This window comes from Myodes glareolus, chromosome 3 (assembly GCF_982192425.1).
Source record: "Myodes glareolus chromosome 3, mMyoGla1.1, whole genome shotgun sequence".
In the NCBI taxonomy this organism is placed as follows: Eukaryota; Metazoa; Chordata; class Mammalia; order Rodentia; family Cricetidae; genus Myodes; species Myodes glareolus.
This window is the reverse complement of record NC_142028.1, coordinates 44701132-44715143: the sequence shown is the minus strand read 5'-3', so window position 1 is coordinate 44715143 and position 14012 is coordinate 44701132. Positions and strand designations below refer to the sequence as shown.

The window sequence follows — 14012 nt, the reverse complement described above, 5'->3', positions numbered from 1 at the left end:
CACCACCACTAGCCACTACAAGAGTTTTTTTTTAAAAAAAAATATATCTCATAGGAAAAAAATTGTAGTTTTGTAAATTTGATTTCAGCTCTCTTTGGGGAAGTGTGAATTGATTTAATTTTGTCTTGGTAAATTACTTTGTAATGGCTACTTTGTAACTTTGGAGATGTTAGCTTATAGTTAAATTTTTCTTAAAGCTTATCAGAGCACACATGGCCTTTCACTGTCCATGTTAGAGAACTGGGGAGCTGAGAGATGGCAAGGCTTGCCGGAAATGCGATTATGGAGTCAAGTACAGAACACACTGTCTGCCTTCCTGACCTTTATAAGTCTTTTCTTAGGGGAAAGAGTTCTTGCTAGATTATGTTTCCTCATGACCTGTTATCTGGTCTTTTCCTATCCTAAAGTTTGGGTGTCTTTTTGTTTGTTTGTTTGCTTGCTTGCTTGCTTGCTTTTGTTTTGGAAATAACAAACATACTGATGTTATTTGATTTTTTTTAATTTTTTTTAGATTTCTTTTTAATGTTTATGAGGTGTTTAACTGCATCTATGTCTGTGTAACACATGTATTCCTGGCACCTAAGTGCCAGAAGAGGACTTCAGATCCTCTGGCACTGGAGTTTCAGAAGATTGCCATGGTGGGTGCTGGGAATTGAACCCAGGTCCTCTGAAAAAGCAAGTACTCTTAAATACTGAGTCATCTCTCCATCCTTACGTAATTTTTTCCCGAAAATGCAAACAAATATCTACTTACCCCAGACAGGGTGCTCATGACAGACCAAAGAAACTATGCCTCCCCCCAAGTCTAGGTTAGTAAAGCATTAAGTTAATTAGTGTTAGTTACAAAAGTATGGTTCTGGATTTACTTACAGTAGCAAGGATGTCTTGAAGGCAGATAATGCATCGGTGAGAAGCCTACCTCACACAAGTGACAACTATGAAAAGTCTTCTCCTCAGAGTTCCTTGCATTACTTGAGATTAGAGTCATTCTTTCCCAGAAAACTTCTTACTTATATGACTCTGAGAAAGGGTTTCATAGATGTGTTGAGTTTCAGGAACTTCCTGAGATGTAGATGTTTGTTTACTTCCTGAACCTTGTAAGATTCATGTACTTTCTGATTCATAACAAGATTTTTTTCCAGGATGGAATATTTCATATGAGAAGAAATTGCTCCATGACCTTGGGATGAACTTATTTTTATGCCCACTATCCTCTTGACATTAGCAGGGAGTTACCTCTAATTACATGAACAAACATAGAGTGATTAGCTTTTCTCATAGAAACATAATTATAGCTCTCCAAAATAATGCATGTGGAAATGCTATAATTCTGGAATAAAGGGAGGGCAATCTGCACAACCCCTACTTTGTAAGTCAACAATGGATTATTAAGGCAAAACATGTTTCTTGTTACACATTCAGTAGTTGAGTTCAATTACAATTGGGATTCACTGAAGGATTAAACAGCAAAGATGCCTTCTTTAGTAATTAGTGCTCTCTTTACAAAGCTCAAGTGGCCTTTCTGCCATTTTCCAAGGACCCCTCATGCGTTTAGAATTTAACCAAGATCATATGAAAGAATGGCATGGAGTAACTCAGCCAAATATTTCTATAACCAGAGATTCCCAGTGCATCTTGTTTTTTCTCTCCTTCCCCCAGCAAAGTGATTTTTAAAGAGAAAAGTGATCTTAACAAATCAGGGTCAGTAGCCAGTATGTCATGGTTCAGCTGTGGCCACATCTATGGCTCACACTTCACAGAGAAGAAGGGTGAAGTGCCCGGAGTTGAAAAGGTTGATGTTCTTAAAACATGATGGTGCCAGTCATCTGACTGTAGCCACTCAGAGAAATTATTTGTCATCTGGGGGTCTTTGAATTGAAAACATGGGCTTGTGTTTCCAGTCACAAAATTTTCATCTAATCCTTATGAAAAATCAAGAGCTGTCAAAGGACTATTTCTAGATAGGACTGCCACAATGCATTCTGGGATGACTAAGTATTTGTAAGCATGCTTCTCTGACTTCCACTCCATACTCACTTTGTCTTATGTGTATGTCTTTTTCAACTATATTTTAAAGAAGATATTTTTATGTGTGATATAATTAAGATGCCAGTGTGTATTTGGTGGGTAACACTTAATTACCATCTTATTAAAATTTTGGAGAAGTAGCCAACGTTCTATGTAAGAAGAGAAGAGAATTTCAGTTGAAAGTGGGAGAAGACAGGAACAAAATGGATTGAATCCAAATGATTACTCTGTTTAAGGGTGAAGACTTTTTGGGTTTTGTTTTTGTTTCTTTTTCAAGATAGGATTTCTCTGTAGCTTTGGATCCTGTCCTGGAACTAGCTCTTGTAGACCAGGCTGGCCTCGAACTCATAGAGATCCACCTGTCTCTGCCTCCTGAGTGCTGGGATTAAAGGCGTATGCCACCACCCGGCTAAGGGTGAAGAATTTTGATTCATTACTTTGTTTTTTTCTGTGTCAAAGCTCTTGAGTTAATGAAAAGGATGAACTGCATCTAATACCACAGAGGACTAGGCAAACCTATAATCCAATGCACTATAGTGATCATTATTGTATAAGGAAAGTAACCTAAAAAGTGCCCAGGGTAGCATCTCACATTGCTATGTCAAGGTTATATATTGGGTCTTTAACAATGGATTCCTTTAGAAGTTGCTACAATGTACTTGGCACATGCTTGTACCTTTGACTTCTAAAGGCTGTGTCTCTCTGAGTCAACTTCCAGGGTATCTTCTAGTCCTCTTGAAATACAGTCTTTTTGACTGACAGTAAGAAGCCTTTTGTGATTACTTTTTATACTTTACAAGATGAAGAGCAGCAACTTAAGTTTCTACCTTGAACACTTTTATTCTAAATACAGTAAGCTTCCAGGACCAAAAGACTTATTTACAATGATGATTCTTGTACTTGCAGAGTTGAGCTATGCCTGGATCTTCAATGAATACCCTTCCTATCAGGACAACCGCCGCTTTGTTTCTCAAGAGACTGGGAATCTGTATATTGCCAAAGTAGAAAAATCTGATGTTGGGAATTATACCTGTGTAGTTACCAATACTGTGACGAACCACAAGGTCCTGGGGCCACCCACACCACTAATCCTGAGGAATGATGGTGAGTTGTCTACATAATTTTGTCAGGTCTATTTATGGGGCTCACTGGTGGGGCATGGAAAGATATTACATTATTGACTCGTAAGGCTTTAAAGAAAAGTTTAACACTTTCTATTTTTGATACCCATTATTTTTTTTCCACTTGTGTAAGATATAAGCCCACAAACCCACTTTGGAAAACTAATTAGAAATCTGATTGCTAATCTCAACAGGGATGGGATGTGAATTTAAGTGAGTGTAAATAACAAAAGGACCTTAAATTGTATACACAGGAAAAATGAAGTGAAAGGTTGAACAATTAGCTCATTAATCAATTCTGTGTAATTTAGCATTCAGAGTCCAGAAAGTGATTTTAAATTATCCAAATAGCATCTAGATATACAATACTGAAGGCATAGTTCCTGCCACAGAGAAATTCAGAAATATGGATAACTCATTTGAGACAAAAGTTTTAATTCCCCACCTCATTATGAGAATATTTTAAGAAACTGTATGGATTCTATGTAAATATCCAGAGAACATAGGTTATATCACCGTGTACTTTTAAAAGGCATTTTTTTGTTGTTGTTGTTAGCCAAGGTATATAGGTACCATGACTCTTCTATTGGGGCATTTTATGCATATATTGAAGACGCAATGCGATCGGTAATGAAAAGTCCCCAGACTATCTTACAAAAGATACAGCTTTAATAAAACAGAAGGAAAAACTTACACAGAATCCCACCCATCTGGAACGCTGGATCTAGACCAGGTAGAGAGGGAGAGAGAGGGCGGGGGCTTTCACCCGCCAGGTTTATAGGTAAACTTTTGCCTTAGGGCAACACGTCCCACGAACAGAATGTGATTGGCTGAACTCCCCTATCATCATATCATTTCCTTTTTCTAAAATCCTCCCTTAGTCCAAAATTCTGACTTAGTAGGTAATGTACACCTACTGTTTCTGTTTCTTTAGACATACCACATTTTTTCTAGGATGCCATCTCTCCAGATCTGCTCTTTCCACCCTTGCTACATCAGGCCACTTCTCATTAACCTCCAGTGGAATCCATTACTGTGCCCCCCACAAATACACACATACATGAACACTTCCTCCTGCTACTCTTAGCAGGGTGTGCCATGTAAATTAACCCCACTATCTTGCTTACTGCTCTCTAGAATAGGATGTAGCAAATAGAAATGTGTCATTAAATATTCATTGGAAGAATGAAAACAAAGGTGTAATTAAGCCCAGTAGGAAGGAGCAATGTGATGATTTGAAGATTCATACTTGAGAGGTTTGGGTTTCTATTCTAAAAATAAACAAACAAACAAAAGAAAACACGCCTCCCAGTTCTTACACACATTTGAAAAAGAAAGACAAGAACATATCATACAGATGATGAAATTATCAGTCAAGATACTAATAACAAGCATTTGTTGGCTATTTATTATGTGCTAGATTATTCATTTAAAACTTAAAGAGCATCATCTTTCACCGCTGAGGGAACTGGGGCTTAGATGTGTTAGGTAACAAATGTAAATGACACATGAATAGGATTCCAACACCACACTTTGTCTTCTGGCTCCAGAGCCCTGTATTTTAAACCTCCACTGTTTCTTCTCACCATCCTACACAAGCTCTTACATTAAGTCTTATAGAAAAAAAAATGCCTTTTATTTCCCACACGCATTGCTCTGCCCATCCAGTTTCTTGCGATGCCAGGGATTGAATTCAGGTCCTGGCATGTGCTAGGCAAGTGGTCTGCCACTGAGTGATGCATCACGTTTATTCTGTTGCTCTACATTACTGGTGAACTTGATGCCCAAGTGGGCTTGAACTTGAAGTTTTCAGATCAGGGTGTTGACTGTCAAATTATCTGTTTAGAGATGGTCTAAACATCCTTAAAAATAGAGATCAAACCAAAAGTTTTTAACAAATAGTTTAGTTTTCAGACGTTTTGACTATTGATGCATTTAACTTGCATTTATTTCATGCTTGCCATGTGACGGCATCGTTTCTGTGTTCCAGTAAGCACAACAACAGACCCTTATTTAATGCTTCTAATATTCTTCTGGACAGCAGGACAGCAAGAGGCAAGCAGAGCAAAGAGCAAATTTCAGTTTTGTTTAAGAATAAACATAAAACAGTATGAAAAATAGAGGCTCTGTGGGGTGACTATATACTGTAGAAAGGGTTACCATGGAAATTCTCTCTGAAGATGGACAAGGGGCTGAATTATCAGTTCGGAGAGGATAAGAAAGAGGAATATTCCAGACTGAGCTGTCAGCATACTCAAAGGTCCTGAGGTAGAGAAAGTCAAGAAAAACTTTTACCTGTCCTGGAAATAAGAATAAAGTAAAAGTGGCTTGCGCTACTAATCTTGGTAAAGAGTGGTTTGGAGTTTAATGATCATGTGCTAGTTGTGGGGACCAGAGAGAGAAGACTGAATTTTGTTGAAAAGCAGTGAGAAACCCTTAGGGGCTCATAGGTCTGAGAGGGACAGATGTTTTTAGAAAGATTAATTGACTGCATTCCAGAAGAAAAAGAAATCTTCCAAGGAGTGGTCAGAAGACAACTACAAAATTGACCTTAGGAGTGGTGTTAACCAAGCGGAAACATTTCATTGGGGTGACTCGCTTACAGTTTCAGAGGTACATTCTATTATCATCATGGCGGGGGAAGCATGGTAATGTGCAGGCAGACATGGTGCTGCCTACATCTTAATCAGAAGGCAGCTAGAAGGATCATGACCCTGGGCAGTATCTTGAGCATAGGAAACCTCAAAGCCCACCCCCACAGTGACACACTTCCTACAAAAAGGCCATACCTACTCCAACAAAGTCACACCTCCAAATAGTGCCATTCCGTACAAGTTTATGGAGGCCAGTTACATTAAACTACCACACTGGGTAAGGAGAATAGCTGAGAAGGACAGAAATGCAGGTAAAAGAGTCAGAATTTAGCGATGCACTGGATATGGGAGAATACACGTGAGAAAACCAAGAATGATGCATACCTTTCTGGTTTAGCAACTGAGACTGGATAAGAAAGCTATTTGTTAAAAGAATTGAAACGGTTTAGCAAGCAGATTTACAAAGGAAAAGTTGATGACTCTATTTTACATGTTATCCACAAAGCCAGACACTTGCCTTTTACCATAACAAGAGAAAGAATTGCCAGGCTGGGCGGTGGTAGTGCACACCTTTAATCCCAACACTCAGGAGGCAGAAGCCGGTGGAGCTCTGTGAATTCAAGGCCAGCCTGCTGTACAGAGCTTATTCCAGGACAGCTAGGGCTGTTACACAGAGAATTCCTGTCAAAAAGAAAAAGAAAAAGAAAAGAAAAGAAAAAGAATTGTCTAGTGTTTTGGTTGATTTCCTGTCATAATATCCATCTGATATATCTGTGTTTTTTACTAACTTTTCCACTTTCACGCTACTCAATCAGACTCTGTACTGAACACCAGCATCCTGGCTGCAGCACAACAAAAGTCAGATTACTATGGTGGATTGCTGTTAAATTATCATGGTGCATAGTACTTACAGAATCAAACAGTCATCAGTTCACAAAGTAGGCAAGATGGATTGACGATGTAGCTAGGCCTAGCCAATATAGTCCCTGCCTAGCATGCATAGGTTTAGTCCCCAATTCTATATGAACCTGGGTTTGATGGCATATGCATGAAATCCCCACACTTGGGAAGTTCGGGCAGACAGAACAGGTGTATCAGCTATTTAGTGAGTATAAAGACAGCCTGAGCTACATGAGACCCAATTTAAAAAATGATGTCCAACTAGGTACCAGTTCTGTCAAAAGCCCCAAAGGTCAGCTTTCCAAAAAGAAAAAAATCTAAAAAGGATCTGCTTCAGGAGCATTTTTTATAAAAATCCTTTAAAGAAGAAAGAGAGAGAGAAAGAGAGAGAGAGAGAGAGAGAGAGAGAGAGAGAGAGAGAGAAGAGAGAAGAGAAGAGAAGAGAAGAGAAGAGAAGAGAAGAGAAGAGAAGAGAAGAGAAGAGAAGAGAAGAGAAGAGAAGAGAAGAGAAGAGAAGAGAAGAGAAAAGAGAGAAAAAAACCCTTTTGGGGGGTTCCTATACAAAATGTCTGTGTGCTAAATATCAAACCAAAAGAATTAGCTGCCTCTGTGTGTCAAGTCATGGATATAATGCAATATTGACTTGGATGCAGCAAGATACAGCTGGAGACAAACATCATAGAAAGCAGCTGCCTTTGAAAGTGGTAACCAAAATCAGGAACACAGGAAGTCTGGTATTGCCATGCATTCCTCAAGTTGGCAGGAGTCTTGCTTTTGCTTGGTTTTTAGATTTATTCCTAAAATTTATTGTCTACTCCATCTTCATAGAAATGACCAATGTTTTGTATTAGAATATTTTATCACAGAATTTGCAGGCTAAACACCTCATTCTTCAGCGATTAATGCCCATTCATTCTTAATTTGCATGAGAGTTGCATAGTAAAAATTTATATTATCTTTCTCATTTAGACTGGAGTACATAAAATGGATATGAAGTTCAATTACTAAGCACAAAACAGGTTATTTAATTAGCTCCTATCTGAAGGTAAGAGAAGAGGGGAGTGATAAATCAAAAGGAGATTGCAAAATTAAGATGACATCCTTAATAAAGTCTATTCTCTGAGAGTAAAAAAAGAAAATCAATGAAATTATCACTCTACAGGAGCTGGAATTTAGTTGCTATGTTTGGCTGATATATGCAAGGAGTATGAAATTGGTACAGTCCTTTTGATCACTGTAGCACATTCAAAATTTCACACCCTTTTTCTGACTCAGGAATATAACAAGTAAGGCAGAGGAAGCTCGAGTCTCAGCTAAACTAATTGCCACAACTGGCGCTCTGCATCGCCGTCAACAGACGTAGCTTAAATGACTAGATTTCCCTCCTAAACAAGTCATATCTTTGGAGTTCCAGGAACACAATTTTTGACTCACTGCTTCCAGTCCAAAAGATCACCAGAGCACCATAAAAAGTGAATGGTGAATCTGATCTGAGCTCAGGTAGTGATGGGAATCAGGTGACGTCCATCTCATTGCATTCACCATGTGCCCCCAGCGCACTGTCCCCCTAGGCCTTTTGGTCTGGCTCTTCCTTTAATCTAGTATTTCACAGAATGCATTTCTCTTGCTTCCCTCACCCTCATTCAGGAAATAAGCCAGAACGACAGAGGAACCGGCTCTCAGGGTAGAATCAAGACCCATCAGTTACTGGGTATTTCATAGGGAAGTTTCCGTTGAACCTCACTGGCTTCTGTTTTCCCATTGGCCTTTGTTTACTCATTAATAAAATTAGCACAGCTGTATTCACCTCTGAGAGGTACTTTGTGTATTAAGATGCATGCAAAGTGGTTTAACACTGATGAAATAAAAGTATGCATCAATGACTTACCAGAAATATGCTCATAAAACTTTATTTTAATAAAATTATAATAATAATGGAGAGGACCTTTGTTTGTAGAATTTAGGTAGAATTGTGCTTTCAAAGTGTTAATTAACAAGGTTAAACTTCCAGTATTTTTCTTTTGGTATAAAAATTTGAAAGTTGGGCCAGGAGAGATGGCTCAGCGGTAAAGAGTGTATATTGTTCTTTTAGAGGACCTGCATTTGGATCCCAGCACCCATGTTGAGCAGCTCTCTCCTGGTCTCCCCGTGTACCTGCATACATGAACATATAATCACATACAGATGAGCTAGACTAAGCAAATTTTACATCTTGCTTTGGGGAAAGGGTTACTGAGGATCTGAGAAGTGACATGGGACACTATCAGAAAGACTCCTGGCCCCTATACATCTCTGTTTAACTGAACTTCAGGAAGAGCTGTCCTGCGCTCTGCTGACTCTTGTGCTTTTCCTTAATTGACTTTTTAAAATTTGCATTTAGGATTCTTCCAAGTAACTGAAGTTTGTTCTACAGTATTCTCTTATTTAAAAATATATATAATTGAAAATTGCTAGACAGATATGGTAGAATTTTGTTTTAGAGTTTGTAATCATTTTTCTACATATTTTAAGGTGTTATGAAAAATAACGTAAGCTGTTATTTGGCAACATGCCCCTATCACTTAGATTTAGGTGTTTCAAAGAGTTCCACAATAGCCCAGAATGGAGTATAACAAAGGTTTATTTATTTGGGAATAAACTCACAGTAAGGGTAGCGATGCACAGTTCTCTGTGTGCACTGGAAGCTGGGAGACGAATCCAGCAGTTTAAAGCAGTCTCCTTTTACACTTAGGTATCCTGAAAGGAAAGATTTTCATTAGAAAACGTGTATCTGAGCTATACTAGAGGCAGTACAGTAGTCTATTCATCAATAATAGGTCGAATGCTGGTCAGTAATAACAATAAGCCTGGAATATTATATACTTTCTGTACAGGTCTCAGATTTGTCCCACACTTTCCACAAAAATTAGAAGATTAATGTAAAGCATATGTTAGAGAAATAATAGAATTTGGCGATAAATCTGAATTGCAACTTCCTATATCCCTAGTAATTAACACTTCCCCTGAAATGTCTCATGACAAAAAGATCTAACACAGAAATGAGCAATCGGGAAATGAGAAAGTCTGTAAGGATGCTGGTGTCCATCACTCACATGGGCATTTAACTGAGCAAAAAGAGTATTTGTATAGACCTGACCCTTTAGCTCTGTTCCTTGAGACTGCCTAGAGATTGGCTTGCAAGTTTTGTTTTGCACACTAGAATCAAGATAACTGCTGAACAAGATGACTTCAGCCTGGTTATGTTTGGTGAGCCCTTGTTTTGCACACTGATTGTTAAAGCCATTTTCCCTAATTAGAACAAACTCTATGTAGAAGAAATACCAAGTAATAGGGAACAATAAATTTATCCTTAGAGGCTTTTGCATTCTTTTCTCTCTTTAATCCTTGTATTTGTTTTTTTTTAACATCTTAGGAATAAACATACTTACATACATATATGTGTATATTTGTCTGTGTGTCTTTATGTAAAATTTACTTTTTGAATGCTTATACTTCAGCATAAAATTAAAATATTGAAAGACATTACCTCTAGCTTTCTCCTTGTGGGTTATTGAATCCCAAAGTATCAACCCTAATTGAAAAAGAAGAAATCTTGAATTCAAGAGGGAATGGATGGAATAGGAGGAATTGAAGGGAAAGAAGGAGCGGTGAAAATGGTAGAAATATAATACTCATGTAAGGGATTCTTGGAAAAAACAATTTATTTTTTTTAAAATACTAAAATTATACATTTATGTTCTTGAGTATAAGTGAAATTCTTAGCCATGTTTTTCCAAGTCTTCACCTCTTCCCCTGACTTAATAGTATTCAGCCGTGAAAATGTTAATCAACCTCAGGGTTGAAGCATTTAATGCTCTTACCTTAAATCATACTTTAACCTAATGGAAGAAAGGCCAGATGATGATCTCAGCATCTCCTAGATTCAGAAAACATGAAAGTGAATGAAAATAAGTGTTGTGAACATGTATAGAAAGGGAAAGGTGGTGGAGTGTTGGAGTACAGTAACAATCAACTCCAATTCACATGAGATAGTGGTGTCATTTCTCTGGTCCTTAGATTTCTTTGCTACATGGATGAGCAATATGTATTAAATTATCTCTAAGATTCTTTCTTGTCATTTAGGGGATTCTAGGCATAGTTTTTCAGATTATTTCAAACTCAAAATTTGCAAAGATCGGGTCATATAAAATACTACTCTACAGACAAGACACGTGTTCCTCACTGGGTCAGATTTCTTACAAATACAAATCTTAGTAGGCAACAAGTATGTTCACCTTCACTATGAAGGAACCATGGAAAGATATCCCATCTCTATCAACATTAAAATGTGTGCCACAAATCAACACAGCCCATCCTGTAGTTCCAAATTAAGATAAAAATAAATTAACAAAGCAAAAAGAAGGGGTGTTTAGAAATATATTCCACCTGTATCATGTTTCCTCCATTATGATCTTGCTAACTACTCACAGCAAGTCTTTCTAATATTTCTCCAACCTGTATTAGAGTCTCCTGGGGGCCCTAGCAAACACTGTTTGTCTTCATAAATAAATCAGCTTTATTTATGAGCCACTTAATTAACATAGGAGTCAGATTTTTTTAAAAAAATACATTAGAGTATTTACAATATTTCTTTCAGGGTGTACTTGACCTACTTAGAGTCTTTTATTGATATCCCAGCATTTAGGCAACAAGCAAAGTTATATATTCTCCACTTAAATGTAATTTTGCATTATTTACTTATTTCTCCCCCAAACTCTCTGCTTTACTTAAGTCTCACTTTTAATTGTGACTTTCTTACAGCTTTGTCACAGCAATCATGTCGTGTTTTTAATTTTCTAACAACATCACGGTTGAGGATCTTCGGGCGTAAAACATGTTTGATGAGAACATCTGAATGACTAAAGGATACGAGATGTTTCTCTAAGCTGCCATAGCTAATCTGATTTAATAGAGTCTTAATGGCTGTGGATATTCTGAAGGTTTGACAAGCTTAGGAACTTGGCAGTCATCTTTAGACCTCTATTCCAGCCAATTCCATTTCGGGTCCATGGGGGCCAAAGGTCTTGGATGGTCACTTGGCTCATCAGTTAAGAAGCATCTGCTCAGTGTTCCTGGTGTGCAGTATACTATGAAGTCAAAGCAGCCAGTTTTCAGCCCATGGTGACATAATCTTAGAGAACTCCAAACTATTGAAGGGTCTAGTTTTATTATTTATTGGAATTATAAAATTGGATTCTCAACAATAGAGTAACAGGTGGAGAAACTGTGGATAAAATAAAATGCTAGCGCTGTGCTACCTAGAACTGAGATGACTTGGGCTAATGATTGGATTTACTTATTTATTTATGGGCTGGGGATTTGGAGATTAGAAGCCAACATTCAGGAGTTAGTTCTTTTGTTCCATCATGCGGACCCAAAGATCAGCTCCAGTTAGTCGGGTTTGGAGGCAAACACTTTTATCAACTGAGCCATCTTGCTGGTCCCAAAGTTGTAATCATATATTTAACCAATAATACTGAGGAATACACTTTGTAAGCTTTCCAGGAAGAATGGGTGCATTTTTCTGCACTCGGGAATGATATAGTTAAGCTGTCTAGTGGAAGCAGGAATCAAGAGTGAGGCTGTATTGCATGAGAGTGCAGAGTTAAAAGAGATTCACTTTCCGTGATATGTCAAAGCCACAGAATCGTGAATGGAGTGGTGGAATTATGTATAGATTGACAGCTCGAAGATTTGCATGGTGCTGAAAATCATCTTCCAAGAAATGTCAGGCAACCAAAAATGAAAAAAAGAGTTCCCATCAGAAGAAACTCAGTGCTGACAAACCCCTTGTAGGCAAGCCATGCCCATGGTCTGTTTCAATAAATAAAATTCTCTGCATTGTTAAGTTGACTACTCTTGGATAATTTCTAGATTTTTCTATCATTTTTGTTGCTATTCTACATGGTACTTTGTTTTTCAGCATACTATCTAAATCCTTACTGCTTGTTAAACAATGCTTCTACTACTCTTAAAAATTATTTGAAATTTGCTAAGTTTATTGAAACCTCTTGTTAGTTCTAATAGTCTATTGATTACATTGTTCTTCCAAATGTCACAATCTTCCCCATTTTCCCAATGCTTAGGGTCAGCCCATCATGGCTCCTGGGCCCACCACCTGTTTTTATTAATAAACTTTTGTTAGCACACACTCACCTACCTATTGGTAGACATTTGTCAATAACTGTTTGCAAAGTACAATGAGAGAGTTTAGACCTTCTCTCCACAAGGTCCAAAGAAGTCCTGTTCTCTTTGCGTTCATAAGAAGGCGTCGTTGACTTCTGAGACTATGATGCTGTTGTTAGCTACCCAACGACTATCAATAGTGCCGCTACTGACTTCAATTAGTGTCAGTCCATACAGAGACAGAGAGAGAATTAATTCAACACAACATGAAGAACATTTTAATATGTATGAATATCCTCAAAGGAGACAAAATAGCTCAATATCCTATAATCCACTGTACATACTGGATATAGCAGGTTACATCAGGCATTCCGGTGAGCAGGCACTCTCCTGGCCAAGCAAGGATACATGTTCATGCTGGCTTTGTACTGAGACAACCTGTTGGAAAAAGTTTCCTCTGTATCTTAGCTATTGAAAAGAAAAGAAGGAGGTATGGATATTATTTAAGACAAATAATGCACTTACTTTCATTTCTCGTGGGTTTTGAGACCATTCCAAGATCCTGATACTAAAACACACATGATATCCTTGCTATACTACCTTACCTTTCTCTAGTGGTAGGAGATTCTTGCTCGACACCCAACTTAGAGGGCATTATCTTACTGGACTGCTGGTAGCGATACATGAGCTGCTGGTGGTTACTTTTTATCACTTTGATACAAAGTAAAGTTACTTGGGAAGAAGGCACCCCAGATGAAGAACTGAGTCCACTGCGTGGGCCCATGGGAAAGTGTGGGGCGCATTTCTGGATTATTGATTGATGTGGGAAGGCCTAGCCCACTGTAGGCAGTGCCACCCCTGGGCAGGTCGTCCTGGGTCATAGAAGAAAGCACACCTTTAATCCCAGCACTTGGGAGGCAGAGGCAGGCGAATCCCTGTGAGTTCGAGGCCATCCTGGTCTACAAGAGGTAGTTCCAGGACAGGCACCAAAAACTACAGAGAAACCCTGTCTCGAAAAATCAAAAAAAAAAAAAAAAAAAAAAAAAAAAAAAAAAAGAAAGCAGGCTAAACACACTATGGAGAGCAAACCAGTAAGAAGTGTTCTTCATGACTCCTGCCTCTGTTTCTGCTTGAGTGACTGCCCAGACTTCTCTCAATGATGAACAGTGATGGGGATCTGTAAGCCAAATACGCTGTTTCCTCT

General features: G+C 38.2%; 1 protein-coding gene across 1 annotated transcript in view; it reads left to right on the top strand.

Annotated features, from left to right (window-relative positions):
• Nucleotides 1-14012, top strand: part of LOC125403250 (contactin-4) — an 814028-nt gene that overhangs the window by 777502 nt on the left and 22514 nt on the right. The window contains exon 8 of the mRNA XM_085686814.2: nucleotides 2935-3132. Within this exon, the coding sequence (XP_085542940.2) occupies nucleotides 2935-3132 (198 nt within the window). The remainder of the gene's footprint in view (nucleotides 1-2934; nucleotides 3133-14012) is intronic.